The sequence below is a fragment of the Enhydra lutris genome, unplaced genomic scaffold (assembly GCF_002288905.1).
Source record: "Enhydra lutris kenyoni isolate GAN:26980312 unplaced genomic scaffold, ASM228890v2 scaffoldscaffold34, whole genome shotgun sequence".
Classification (NCBI taxonomy): Eukaryota; Metazoa; Chordata; class Mammalia; order Carnivora; family Mustelidae; genus Enhydra; species Enhydra lutris.
The window spans coordinates 995729-1010616 of record NW_019154118.1 but is presented as its reverse complement, the minus strand read 5'-3'; the positions used below and the strand labels follow the sequence as shown (position 1 = coordinate 1010616).

General features: G+C 43.5%; 1 protein-coding gene across 1 annotated transcript in view; it reads left to right on the top strand.

The window, feature by feature from the left end:
• The first annotated feature begins 1058 nt into the window (after positions 1-1058).
• The window catches only part of LOC111153848 (galactosidase beta 1 like 3), a 41822-nt gene continuing 27992 nt past the window's right edge, over positions 1059-14888 (top strand). Inside the window, exons 1-7 of the mRNA XM_022513115.1 lie at positions 1059-1081; positions 1804-1929; positions 2080-2295; positions 8291-8359; positions 8882-8977; positions 10152-10260; positions 13595-13687. Of these exons, the coding sequence (XP_022368823.1) occupies positions 1059-1081; positions 1804-1929; positions 2080-2295; positions 8291-8359; positions 8882-8977; positions 10152-10260; positions 13595-13687 (732 nt within the window). The remainder of the gene's footprint in view (positions 1082-1803; positions 1930-2079; positions 2296-8290; positions 8360-8881; positions 8978-10151; positions 10261-13594; positions 13688-14888) is intronic.

Here is a 14888-nt window from a genome sequence, read left to right as displayed (position 1 = left end):
TTCAAACCTCTGTCACTTGCTGTGTTTCTCATCTCAATAAATGTCACCACCATCTACCCCAGTCACTTAGGCTGAAACACAGTGTCATCCCAGACTCCTCTCTTTGTATCGCCTGCCTCATCCAATCACTTATCAAAAGCTACCAGTTTTACCTCCCCAAATTTTCTTAAATCAACTCTGTCCTCTTGCTTAATATTAAACACCATGCGAACAATTCCAGCCCTTATCCTGGGATCACCAGGTCTATTGGGATGACTTGTCTGTTTCCCATCTAGCCTACAACTTACAGGCTCCTCATCTCCAGAAAATTACTATCTAACTTAGTTTCTGCTTGAAATCTCTGGAAAGAGGCTGAACTAAAGCATTCATTGCCTCCACAGCCCTCCCTGGCCTGCCTCCTCCTGATCTGATCTCTCCAGCCCCATCTCTTGCTAGTTTGTAACCAAAGAATTCCAAACTGTACTTCTTGCATATCCTATGTGAATACTTTCAAACTGTTTCACTGATAGGAACAGCACTCCCTTCTTTGCTCTGGTAATTCTCTTAATTTACAGACTCGGTTTGGTTAAACTGTACTCCTCCAGGGTAGCCTCTGTCCCTCATCTGCACCTCTGATGCACCCTGTGACACCTTTATTTTGGCATTTACCCATCGTTTTGGAACTATTCGTCTGTGTGCACAATCCATCCATTGGTTTGAACGCGCTGTCTGCAGCCAGAGGGGCACTCTGCACAGTTGCTGAGCCCGCGGAACACGCTTAGGCCAAGTTGTCTTTTTTTACTCCCACTTATCGCAGCTTTTCCCTCCCAGCTGGCTGGTGACACAACAGTACAGGAAAACCAAGGTCATGGCTCAAGACCCTCCCACATTACTCGCCCCAGTTGAAAGTCATCTGCGCACCCAGCCAGTTCCGACACGGTGGGTCGGGTGCGGTGCTCTGCCTTTCCCGCCCCCGCAGAGCCCGAGACCTCCTTGGCACGGTTTGGCAGGCTCCCCAGCTCCGGTGCTCAGCGTCTGGGTATGCGGAGAGGCAGCGGGAGCAGCGCGGGCGACGCGTGATGGGCCCCCCTCCGCGCTTCAGGTGACCTTGCCCTCGCAGCGCAGCGCGCGCCCCTCGCGCCCAGCGCAGCTGCTGGGTAACCTCCCTGCCTGTTCTCTTAGTCACCCGGTCATCTACAGGTGTTTATTGGCTGGGCCCCCGGGGCATTACGTGGAGCAAGGGCCCCTTTGGACTGGGACTGCCCCTGGGTCCTCCTATCTGCGGGAGCCGCTCCTTATCCCCTCGCCTTGGAACTTTCGTTCCTCCAGCCCTTCTGCCCACACCTTAGATACGCCCGAGCTCTGCTGAGAGTCTGTCCATTATCCCCGAGAGAAGAAGATCAGCGTGTAGACGCTGACAAAATGCTTCAGGGATCGGACACTGCAGCCTTTCTGAACCTGGTGGATGGAGTGCTCCCACCTCTCATTGAGCCCCTTATCCCTCCTCCACCTTTTCCCAGGACCCCCTTTCCCCAGCTCCCACGCCTATCTTGTTCCGTTCCTGGCTGTGGGCTTCTAGGGCTGAGTCTATCCTCAGTTTTCTGTCGGGACTGAGGTGGGCTGTGCGGCAGCCATAAGGGACTGTGGTACAGGGGACCTCGGTGGATCCAGGTAAAGCCACAGTCTCTCAGAGCGTTAGGCTAGCCTGGAGGGCCTACCTTGATGTGAGCCTCTTAAAATGCTGAAGTCGCATTTTAATCCTTACAGTTTGACGAGTCCAGTGCCTTCCCCGCACCGGTCATTGCTTTTTCTTTCTCTTTTCAGCCGGTGTCTCTCCGGGAAAAGAATCCTGTGCATCTTTTTCCTGCCACTTATCTTAGCAAGTTTTGCTCCCCGAGTGAAAGATAAAGAGGGTCTTATATATGCAAATGCACAGCTACACCCAGCCGGGTAGGTGTTTGTCTGCGTGGGGGGAGGGGGAGGGTTCTCCTTTCTCGGAGAAGATAATAGCAGCAGGATGCTTAGAGCTTGTCCTGCCGCCAGAACTTCTTTTCCACTAAGGCTATGGCGGCCGGTCCTCTCTCTCTCTCTCTCTCTCAGCACATTTAATTGGTCTCACCTGACCCCCCTCACGCTGAAGGACCGATCTGTGGGACTTGAGACTGTAAGCAGAGTCAGAAGTAAGCCATACTTCACCCTGGGAGGTCACAAGTTCCTGATTTTTGGGGGCTCCATCCACTATTTCCGGGTGCCCAGGGAGTATTGGAGGGACCGCTTGCTGAAGCTGAAGGCCTGTGGCTTCAACACCCTTACCACGTGAGTGCTGGCTCTCTACTCCTCTGTGAACTTGCTACCCTACAGGAACTCCTAACCCCTGCACCCAGGAGCAGGACCTCTGGATTTGGGATCCCTAATCTTTTCTAGCATGTGCCTGATAAGCTGAAGGCTCACACCTCACCTCACCTTAATTGGCTGTGGTCACAGCCTTGGATAGGGGTTAATGAGAGAAAGACAGAAGCACTAAGTGATTGCCATAGTAATATCTCTAATGAGCGGGTCATTGGGTCCCTTAGGAGCTCTCAGTTTAATGACAAAAGCTCAAAGTATACTTACAAATAAATAAATACATAAGGTGAGTGTGCGCGCACCCATGTGTTTTAAAGATTTTATTAATTTGATAGAGAGACACAGCGAGAGAGGGAACAGAAGCAGGGCAAGTGGGAGAGGGAGAAGCAGGCTTCCTGCCCAGCAGGGAGCCACATGTGGGGCTAGATACCAGGACACCGGGATCATGACCTGAGCCAAAGGGAGATGCTTAATGACTGATCCCCCGCACCCCCATAAGGGGTGTGTGTGTGTGTGTTTTAAGATCTTATTTATTTGACAGAGAGAGATCACAAGTAGGCAGAGAGGCAGGCAGAGAGTGAGGAGGAAGCAGGCTCCCTGCTGAGTAGAGAGCCTGATGAGGGGCTTGATCCCAGGACCCTGAGATCATGACCCCAGCCGAAGGCAGAGGCTTTAACCCACTGAGCCACCCAGGCACCCCATAAGGTGTGTTTTTTAAACGATTTTATTTATTTGAGAGAGAGAGAGAGAGAGAGCGCGCGCGCGCCTGCACAAGCTGGGGGGAGGGGCAGAGGGAGAAGCAGACTCCCCGCTGAGCAGGGAGCCTAACATGGGGCTCCATCTAATCCCAGGACCCTGAATCATGACCTGATCCAAAGGCAGACACTTAACTAAGACACCCAGGCGCCCCAGTACATGGTGTTTTAAAAACAATTTTTATTTATGTATATGGAGGTGAGCTTGAAAAGGAATAGTAGTGTCAAAAAAATGAACACATCAAAGGAAATACCAGTATCACTGAAGTTAAATTTAATGGTGTTAAGGGAATGAATACTGTAGCTTAATGATTAAGAACATAGGGATGCAGACTCAGACAGACCTGTCTTGGGTCCCAGCTCTGCCTCCAAACATCACATCCCAGGGCCCTGGTGTCCTCATCTATAAATGTGCAAAATAAAAATTGCTTCATAAGTTTGTATTGATGATTAAATGAGATACAACCTTTGCCTTGTTTATGTGAAAAATGCCTATCCCAATGCATGGCACGTATATGCATTCAATTATGATGGCAAAAAAAGAAATGCAAACCTACTATAGTCAATCATAAGAATTTAAATATAAATGTAACATGATCAAATATGCATTTAACATGATAAATTTAGCATGGTCTTTAACATGATTAGGTGTATAGTGACAAAGGTAACGTGTATTTAGGGTCTACTGATGGCTGGGCATTTTGTAATCATCTTCACAGAATCAATCTTTACAACTAGCTGTCCTGTGAGATGGCTAGTGTAATTCTCACTGTGCAGGGGGAAAGTAACAGAAGCATAGAGGGCTTAACTAGCTTGCTCATTTCATCCACCATCTTCTCAGGGTATGACCATGAAGTTGTGAGTGAGGGTACTGCCAAGGTCACGTACGTACAGGTATGGGCTCCTGTCTGTGGACAGATGGTCAGTCAAATGAAAACCAGCTGGAAGCAAAAATCACGTTTGAATTAGGAACAGTGGAGATTCCTTCGTAACAAATCAAATTCCAAAAAAGTCCTGAAACTAAAAAAATTGGGAGTCAATAAAAATGGGTTACAGGGTAAGCCTAAAGAAACTATTCCATGGAAGGCAGCACTGTAACAGGTGCACATGAAAGGATGTGAGGTTAACTTCATGGGAATGTGTTTTTGGAGCTGGAGAAAAGGCAGGGGAGCCCACCCTTAGTATAACAATGCTGCCATTGACAGGACACTGAGATCCCAGTCTACATACGTCTACACTGTAAGGTAGGACAACCAGTTTTAGTTATTCAGTGAACATGTCTCCAGCACTTACACTCAGCCAGGCATGTTCTAAACCCTGGAAAATATTAATTCACATTGTCACTATATCAACAGTGTTATGCCCCAGTAATGGGTCCGTGATTAAAGGAGCGAGACTGATATAAAGCGAAGGTCAAGCAAAGCTTTATTTCACGCCAAGCATCAAGAATCTAACCGAACGTCATTCGGGGACGCAAATCTTACAAGAGAGGGCGACCCTTCTCTGTTTCACAGAATAGCTTTTAAGGGCAAAGGCCATGTGGCCGGGCCTGGCCACGCACAGGTGACCAATGAGATTGTAACACACACAGGAAACTCCACAGTGATGCTAGGTGACCAATTGAGTTACAATTTACCCTAGTAGACTTTGACCCAGCCTATTACACCTGATTAGGATTGGCGCCAAAAAGGCTCCCAAAGGGGGGGGGGGGGGGGTTGGGGCGGGGGAGGCCCATACTCCTTGGTAGCTAGGGAGACAGTTTGCAACCCCCCACTGATTGATGTCTCCACCTAGCCTGACCCACCCTTGTATCTGGGGTTTGTTACACGGAGCTGGTTTCTGGGACTTGTTTTTAAGTGAATCCCCTGGGGGAAGGGGAGCAGGGACAGTTTAAGGGTTAAACAACAAGGTTTTTGTTTAACCTCAATGAAAGCCTCTTGCTAAAATATATAAATATAAAATAGGTCCTTACAAATAGTATGTGGAGAGTAGTGTAATCACTGTCTTTTGTAGGTGAGAAAACTCAGGTGGGGAGGGGTTAAGGCAATTGCTTGAAGACTATGTAGTATTAGCAGAGCTGTGCTTTAAATTCCGTCAGGCACCTGGTTCGAGCTGCTAAGCAGCTCAACTGCCTTTCATAATTGTGGACTTCACTTAGAGATTGAAGATGACATTCAGAGCGTTTTGCAACCCCGTTTTTGAAGTCTTGTAAACTTAAGTCCCCTCTGCAGGGCATTTTGTCATTTTATGAGACAGAACTCATTTTTCTGTTTCTTGATGAGATGTTTGTCGCCAGCAGTCAGAAGGGTATGTTGTCTTCATGGTCAAGCTGTGAGATTTTATTAGTAACATCAGGAAAAAGTAAAGGCAGTTCTGAGCAGCTTAAACTTACAATATAGAAGGGGAAGGAGCAGAAAAATGTTAGCAAAACTCTATGGAGCATTTAATGTAATGCTTAACATCTGTAACTATATTAATTATGTTAATTCAAAAAATAGTTGAGTTCCCTTGCCTTTCTGGGATAATACTACATTGGTTGTTCCGGATTATACTTACAATGCTTTCATTATTTAAAAAAACAAGGAACCACCATATGCAAAACCTGCATTGAAATCCGAAGTGACGCTCCTTTCCTCCTGAATGTCTTTCCACTGCCCTCTTGTGGCAAGGCTAAGCACGGTACTCACTACAAAGGACAAAATGCCTCTAAGGGCTGGCCCCATCCACTCCTGCAGAGCTGATACAAAGGCTGCGTTTGAAGCTGGGAAGCCGTAAATTGATAATTGGCTCATTTAATATACAAAGAACTTAATCATAAATAACTGTTGATTTTTATTGAGAGGCTTTTATACATCTATTGAAAAATTATATAGTTTTTCTTCACTCTATTAAGGTAGTAAATTATATGGACAAATTTTCTGATCTTCAACCAATCCACAGCTCTGGGATAAATTCTGTTTGATTATGAGCCATGCACATGTGAATGTGCGCGCGCGCGCGCGCGCACACACACACACACACACACGGATTGCTAGACTTCATTTATTAGTGTTTTATTTCAGATATATATGTTTATGATTATAATTGAAATTGATTTAAAATTGTATTTCTCTTAGTATCTTGTTCAGTTTTGATATGAATCTTATAATAAACTCTTCAAGTGACTATATGATTTTTTCTCTTCTCTCAAACTATCTTGAAAAAGAATTCTCTTTACCCTGAATGTTTCTTAAATTTCACCTGTAAAACCTCTGTGACTACTATCTTTTGTGGTTGTGAGGTGAAGATTCAAATTTATTGAAAGTCTACTGCTTTTTCTGCTAGAGTATACACTATTTTTATCCTGTAGAACTCTTTTCCTTTTCTTTCTTCTTTTGGATTCACTAGGACTTTTAAAAATTCTCCTTTCTTGGTAGTTGTACATCATATTGTGTATTTGGGACTTTTTTTTTTTTCTTGTCTATTCTTTTCAAAGAACTAGCTTGGCTTTATTAATATGCTCTGTATCTTTTTGTTTTCTAGTTTATAATTTCTGAGTTATGTATAATTTCCTTTCTTCTACCTTATTTGATTTAGTACTTTCCTCCCTCTCTTCTTCTCTTCCCCTACTTTCTGCTCTACCTCCCCTTCCCCTCTTCCCCCTCCACTTGCTTCTTTTCTCTTTGTCTCCTGAGTTGAATATTTAGCTCATTTTCTTTCCAGGATTTTGCATTTTCTAATATATTTATTCAGGGTTATGAGTGTACCTCTAATTATTGCTTTGGTTACATATCCCATAAATTTTGCTGTGTAATACTTTGAATGTCATTTGGTTTCAAACATTTCAGCTATTTGGGAATATGCTATATGTTTTATTTATTTATTTTACTTTTTATGCTTTTAAAGCATAATTTTCTAATGTAGTTGCCTTTGTCTTGGGATTATGGACTACGTGATGTAAGTTTTTGAGATTTGTTGAGATTTATCTTGTATTTTATGACTGCTGCGTGTGTTTTTAAGAATGTATGTGCTCCACCTTTGGGTACTGAGTTTTCTGTGTATTTCTTAGATCCCCAGCCTTTCATTTGTGTTCTAGTTTTTGCTGTTATTTTCCTTGTTTCTCGGGGAAGTATTTTAAATCTTCCCACGATGACTGTGGATTTATCCCTTTCTTCTCTGGTTCAGTAAATTCCTCCTTTACTTGAAACTATGGTTATAGAGAGCATGTGGTCATGATTACCGTATTTTCTTGATGGATCATTTCCTTTCTTATAATTTGATGCATTTCAACATCTATTTGTGAGGGATTTTTTTTTTTTTGCCATAAAATTCAGTTTGCCTGCTACTTAAGATTGTTAGAATAATTTTGCCTCATCTATATAATTTTCCATCTTTTTGTTTTCAACTTTTTCCAGCAGTATCCTTTAAAGTAAGTCACTTATAAGCATCATTTAGCAAATTTTTTTCATTTTGTTCTCTTAGTGCATAGCTATCAACTTTATCAGGCATATTTAAGTCTTTAGCAAACCAACTCTTCATTCCTCCTCACAAGGAAAGATCTTAGTCAGTTCTACCACAATGCAACATATGGATTTGAAAAGTCTACACTGTACAAAATTGTGTAATAAGAACTATAGAGCTGATGAGAAACATGAAGTTAGAGGCACAAAGCTCAAGAACTTTGTTGGTGACACACACAAAAAAGACAGTCACCTACTAAAAATAGCACCCAATAAAAATTTTACACATATCCTTTTGTCCCTACAGGTTCAGCCCTAAGGGGGAGGTGCCTGGCAGCTTCCTTCTTGCTAAATCTAAAGCTGGCAATTTTCTTTACTACATCTCCTTTATCCTCATAGGAAGTCCTCCTCCATTCCTATTTTGATTAATTCTTAGCAAAAATTTCTTGGGCATTTGAGGGTTTGATCCTTTTCATTATATGTTTAATGGGTATTGCATAGAATGGGGTGGTGAGTGGGATAATTTATATATAAATTCAAGGAATGTAGAATCATAGGATTATTGGCAGCTTGGACCAAGGCTGGGTAATAAACAAAGGAACTATTGACAATAATCATTGTTCATGTAATACAGATTTAATTGTCATTGAAACTCTTATTTATTCCAAAATAGAACTATCCCAGGTGTTGGCATGGATTTGGGGATAACCTACAAATTTAGAGGAAAGAAAGCAGAAGATGTTTATTGTACTTCCCCCTTCCCTATTACAGCTATGTACCATGGAACCTCCATGAGCCAGAAAGAGGCAAATTTGACTTCTCTGGAAACCTGGACCTGGAGTAAGTGCTGTTGCTGCTTCTATGGCCTGGCCTGGGGTGGGGAGGCAGAGAGATGGCTCCTTGTGGTTGATGAGGAACCATGAGGCCATCTTAGTTGGGCACTATGTTCTCAGGACCCACATGCTCTCCATGAACCTGTTACTCCAAGGGGTCTGGGTCTGCTTCCTCTGAACCCAGACCTCTTCACTGCAGCCCAGAGGTACCAAATCCCCAGTGTCTGCCCTGCTTTGCAGTGTGGTCCAGCCACCTGGGCTGGGACAGGGTTTGCCCCTCTATGGTAGCAATGCCATTGGGGTCAGGTTCACTCTTAGGACTCTCCTATACCCTGTCTAATGCCTTTGGTCCTCACGTCCCCAGTGGGGCTATGCAGAAGGTCCTGGGCTGGGACCAGATGAGAACCCAGCTCCCAAGGCCTCTGCAGGGTGCGGGGGTGGCGCTGGGCAGCTTCACCACCTTGGGATGCTGGGCTTGTCCCCACCCTCCTCTCTGTGTCTTGAGAGTTGCTGACGCTGACCTTCCTAGGGCCTTTGTGATGATGGCTGCGGAGACCGGATTGTGGGTGATTCTGCGTCCAGGACCCTATATCTGCAGCGAGATTGACCTCGGGGGCTTGCCCAGGTGAGTAGGGATATGAGTCCAGAGTTGGGGTTGTAGTAAAGTTGTTGGCTTTACTAAACATAAAACTTCAGTCTAATAACAAATGAGTACATCCTCTGTGTCTTGCACTGTTACGTGCTTTATATACATCATCTCAGGCAATGGTTGCAGTAATATGGTGAGGTGTATGTGCCTTTGTCATCCCCATTATATAGATGACACTTCGTACTGGTGCCCTGGGTGTGTGACTAAGTGTGCAGAGGGAAAAGCATCAGGATGATCATAGCCTTCTTTCCCCACTGGAGGGAGCTATGCCCAACTCTGTTCTGTGATGGGAAGAATGGGAAGGGAAGCTTTAGACAGTGAAGAATGGGCTAGTTCTGACAATGTCTGATTTTTCTCTTATTTTATCAATGGAAGACCAAATTCTTTGTACTAAGAGCCCTCGGATCCCCTGCCTTCCCTCTCATTTTTCTTTGCCTGCTCTCTCATCTGTGATGATTGCCGTCAATGCAAACAACTAAGGTTCAGGGTGAGAATTCAAGAATGCTCTTCTGTCACAAGCTGACAGGATTGGCCGTTTAGTCCATGGCTCTGCTCCAGGTGAGGTTTTACTTCCCTTTGTCTGGTAAAAGCATTGTTTTTCTCCAAGAAGAGCACCTTCTCCCATCCCAGCTCAGGAACAGAAAATACATAACCTTGAAGGAAGAGGGTACTTCAGAGAAGTAGTAATTCATAGTTAGCTGGAATCCTGTCCAGTACTTTACAGATGATCTGGAGGTGTGCTTCCTGGTTTATGTGCTCCTGCTCTGTGCTGGATGTCTTAGCTCTTAGAGGAAATGCAACCCTCTGCCTAAGGTGTATACACTGTGCTCAAGAAAAATGTTTTTAGTGAATGGAAGAAGAATAGAGGAGAGTATTCAATGAAAGGTTAAACTACCTCTTGTTAAGATGTGGGAGTACAAGTCTTGATAGTAGCTTGTAAAGTGTCATGTGGATGGAGTTGGTATCTTTTCTTCTAAATCTGTGAGAATGGTGCAAAAAGTTGACATGGACATATCCCTTCAGGACCCCTGAGTGCTCCAGGACCATGGACATGAGCTCAAAGGATATAAAACTGCCAAAGCCCCACCCCACTTACCCTCACCTCTACCTTCCCATCTCAGACACTGAGCTTGTCTCCTTTTGCCCCCAGCTGGCTGCTGCAAGATCCCAAGATGATATTGAGAACAACCTACAAGGGCTTTGTTGGAGCAGTTGATAAGTATTTTGACCACCTGATTTCCAGAGTTGTTCCTCTCCAGGTAAAGCAAATTTCCTGTTCCTTCTTTCCTATCTTTGCTTTAGGAAAATTGTTTTTCTGGCATGTTCACAGAATAGACCATGCCCAGTCTCTATGAGAACTGAAGCCGGCATTCTTGCAATTTTCAATTCTAGACCCTCGTTTTAAGTACACCCTTTACCCCAAGGTTTCTAGAAAGACACACATCATACAAGGGACTGACAAAGGGTGTTCATTTGTGGTTGTCATTGTTCTGAATGTAATTGATATTTGTTAAGCTCACTGATCTTCATACTGCTTATTTTTACTCTTAAATTATCTTTGTTGTTTTAAATACTTAATACAGGCCCTTGGTGATAAAACTCAAGAGTATAAAAGAGTTTTTGGTGAAATAATTCTTCCCTCTTACCTTGAGCCAAAGCCATTCAATTGTCTTTTCAGAAGATAATCAATTTTGCCAAATTTTTGTGTGTCTTTCCAGAGATTTCATACACATATAGAAGCAAATTATTTATACATACAGTTATACTTATATATGTGCATTTATGCATACCTTTGCATAAAAAAATACACAATTCCCACTGGACTTTTTTTCATTAAAAATATGTTTTTGAAACCCTTTCTTTTTAATATCTGCATAGTACCCCACAATTTGAATATATCATAATTTATTTAACTAGTACCTCATCATGGAAATTTGATTTTTCAAGTTTATGCTGTAATGCATAACTTGGTTCATATGTCCTTTTGTACCTGTGTGAGTATTTTACTCTTGCTTACATTTCAGTTTGTTTTCATTTCATAAATGCACAGAGCACAGACACCATGCATTTTCCTTTCTTCATGGAGTCTCCAGATCTATGCAAGGTAACCACAGCATGCAGACCAGTCTGGGATTAAAAAAAAAAAATTATATCCTGCAGTCTACAAGGCAACAATTATTCGGTCATTATGTTTGATTTTTAAAGTACAACTTTCTTCCAAACAAGAGGAGACACATGGTTGTTATTTAAATAAAAATAAATCTTGTTTTGAGAGCATATATCTTGATAAAACTTGAGCAAGGATAAAAACCAGTTATTAGGTAGTAGACCAATAGCTTATTATCTTAGACTCTTTTTTGGTGGGGGGGAAATATGATGCAGATCTAACTCTTTGTAAATAATTCTCAATTGTGAATTATGAATTACTCTTAGAATAATTTTAAAGAAAAGCAACTGCAGATTAGGAATGAAAATAAAGGGAAAGACAGATTAGGAATAATGTCTCTGCCATACAGCTTTAGGAGAGATGAGCAATGCTGTGGGGAAGACGACATCATCATTAGGATTAAACTCTGGGTCTCTTAGGTGGAGTTGAGGTACATCTTTCATTAGAAGGGCTGAAAACCCTATGTTTTCTGGCTGCATTTCTGCCATATAGGTAGTATAAGATGCAGGGGCAAAAATCTCTAATCCTTAAAACTAGGAAGATTTTGAATGTTTGCCTGGAAGTTCAGGCATACGTACAAATGCCACATACCATCAGTACAGATGCAGCAAGCAAAGCGAATTTACAAATTCCCCACTGGAATCATGAGGTAGGAGATCCTAGGAAATTTTTAAGAAGCAAGAAATTTCAAGTGCAAATGAAATTTATAGGATTTATTATTATTAAATTGTTAGTATCTTAAGGTTTTCTATCTGGTTGTCTTCATTGTTTTAAGTATTATATTTAAATAATTTTTAGAGTATCTTTCCTATTTCACTCGGGACTTGTATTCTTCTAACACTGTTTTATAAGGTCAACTGTGAATTTATGATGCAGTTTTTAGGAATCTCACCCTTCAGGTTGGGGAGACGATATGGTTCAATAATACAAACAATTTTTCTTAATTCATCAGTGTGGAATACTTATGTTCACTCAGCAAGGAATTATAAGCAGCTGCTATGTGCCAGGTGCTGTGTAGGAGCTAAGCTTCTAGTGATGAGAAGGACAGACATGGTTCCTGCCCCATGGAGACAAATGGTCACTTCCAACATGAGGAGAAATTGCTGCAGTAGGAGAAGTGCAGGGCACCCCTCCTAGGGTAGAAACAGGGGAGAAAGGGAGGTTCAGGGTATGACTTTCCAGAAAAAGTAACTTAAACAGTGACCTGAGGCATGGGCAGGCATTAGCAATGGTCAGGAGTCTCCAGCATGGGTAAAGATCAGAGAGCAAGGAATGGAATGAGGAGTTTGAAGACCTGGAAGAAGTTCAGCTGGTGTGGGGCATAAAAAGTGAGGTAGGAAAGAGGGAAACGGTGAGGCTGTAGAGGAAATCCCACCACACGCACTCATTCTCTCCTGTCCCATTGTCCAAAAGGGAATACCTCACTCTGCAATTGGCGGTTACCCTATAGGCAATAGGGGGGATGAAGGGTGGGGGATGAAGTGGTCAGGCTGTCAAGAGCTCACCCTGCCTTCAGTATGGAGAGTCTTCTTTCTGCAGTTGAGTGTGGAAGGATGTTGAAAGATTAAGTTAAACATTAAAAACTTACAATTTCAGTATAATTGCAGCTAGGTTACTGTTGATGACAGGGGACACAATAGCATGGGAAGAATTACCATGGTGGTTTGAGGGGTGGAGTCAAAGTGAGAAAGCAAAGCAACCAAACCAAACCAAACAGAACAAAGCATGAATGCAGAGAAAAGTGAGTGTAGACAACCGGTAACTCTTTGAAGACACAGGGCTCTTAAGAAGGAGAGAGCAAGACTCTCTCTGCCCACCTCTCTGCCTACTTGTGATCTCTGTCAAATATATTAAAAAAAAAAAAAAAGAGCAAGAGAAGTGTGGGTGGAGAAACAGTCCTGGGATGCATGAGCTCTCCCTCTCTGCTATGAGGGTTCCAAATAAGTTTCCATGATACTGGAGGTCAGTTGGTTTGGAAGGAAAGGTTGAAGGTTGAAGGTAGCGGGAACAGGGCAGAGAGCAGGCAGTAGGAGGCAGGGGGACTCCACACACAAGTGGTGGCATTATCCTAAGGCAGGGGGATGAAGGGTGTTCCTTCTTTCATTTGTTGGGGAAAGTGAATAGGGTGGGCATGCAAGCAGAGGAGTTTGTAGGTTTGAGATTCATATTTAAGCAGATAATTAGTATGAGAAATAGAGGGAAAACTGTGGGAGTTGCTTATCTCCAAAGACTAGGGAAGAGTGTGCATAGCTGAAGTGCCTGGAGGTGACTGACTCCAGGACCTGGGGGTGGAGAGGGAGCACCAAAGGAACACGAGGTAACTACTTGGATCAAAGCTCACCCACGAGGTGTGTGATCTTAGCAGGAGACTGCAGGCTTTTTCCGCCAGTCACTTCACATTCCCCCTTGATCTCCTTGTCTCTCAGTACCATAAGGGAGGCCCCATCATTGCAGTGCAGGTGGAGAATGAATATGGTTCATTTGCCAAGGATAAAGATTACATGCTTTATGTTCGAAAGGTAAGAGACACTTGGTTTGTTCTCATATTTGCATCCTTCCTTCCTCACTCTGTCACCTTTATAGGCATGCATTTTTGAGGCCCTGCTGCATGGGTGGCCCTGTGTTAGGCGCTATGGATGATGAGAATATGTGAAATCAAGTTCAGAGTTTCCGTGAGTCGGCAATGTTGTCAGGATGTACTCAAATAACTTTTTTAGGAGATAAAACATGATGTGGAAAGATTATTCCTTTCTGTTGCTATCCCTGTGACCCATAATTCTCCTTAAATCTGGGGACTGGTAAATTTACATCCATAGCAAATAATGCTTCATGTATTTAATGACGATGGCTCTCATCCTGCAGCTTTCTGACCTGTAGTGTTAACATTCTTTCTTCTGTCGTCTTTGTTCCTCCATGGAGGGGAATGTCTCAGGCCAGGAAATGACTGGAGTCTTGCCTGGTTGCCTTTCTGATGGGTCAGACCCCTTCCTGTCCCTGATTTCCCACAGTGAAGAAGCTGATGAGTTTCGAGTGTAACCTGGACCTCCTCCTCAGGTTGCTGAGCAGAATGTGGGGTTGCATGTTAGTTGTGTCCACACAGAGACCCTTGGGTGGGGTGACCTGGAAAGCAGTGGGGAAGAGTGGGGAGGAGCTGCCAGCTGGGCAAGGAAGAGCGAGTAGGTGACAGAAGGGGAAGGAGGGCAGGGCTGGGCTCCCTGGACATCCTGGCTCCTGCCATACAGCTGTGGCCTCTAGGGCTGGACAAGATCTATGAGGGATTCCCCCCTCTAACTTTTCTCAGGGGCATCATGTTAGACCCCCATCAAATCAATCTCATTCTGTTAGCATTGTGTTTTCTTGATTTCCATATTTACTACTTGACTACCTTGCCAGGCCTAGACATGGCTCAGTGAACATGTAAGACGCACAGATAGGGTCTTCCTGCCCTCTGGCCATCTGTCTGCTCCTCAGCCCTTAGTAAATACAATTTGCAAATTAGATTCCCCCCATTCCCTGAAGCCATGACAGACTTCCTTGCTTCCTTTGAGTATCCAGTTAGGATTCAAGTTTTATAAAGTTTATCTGTGGTCCCCACAGCCTTGGCCTCTTCCCTTCAAGCACAAAGTGCTTCATTTCTCTCTTTCTCTTGAATTTAGAGCCTCCCTCAAGTGCTTCCTCATAAACATCAACCTTGTGTTTGTTCTCTTGAGGCTGTGTCCG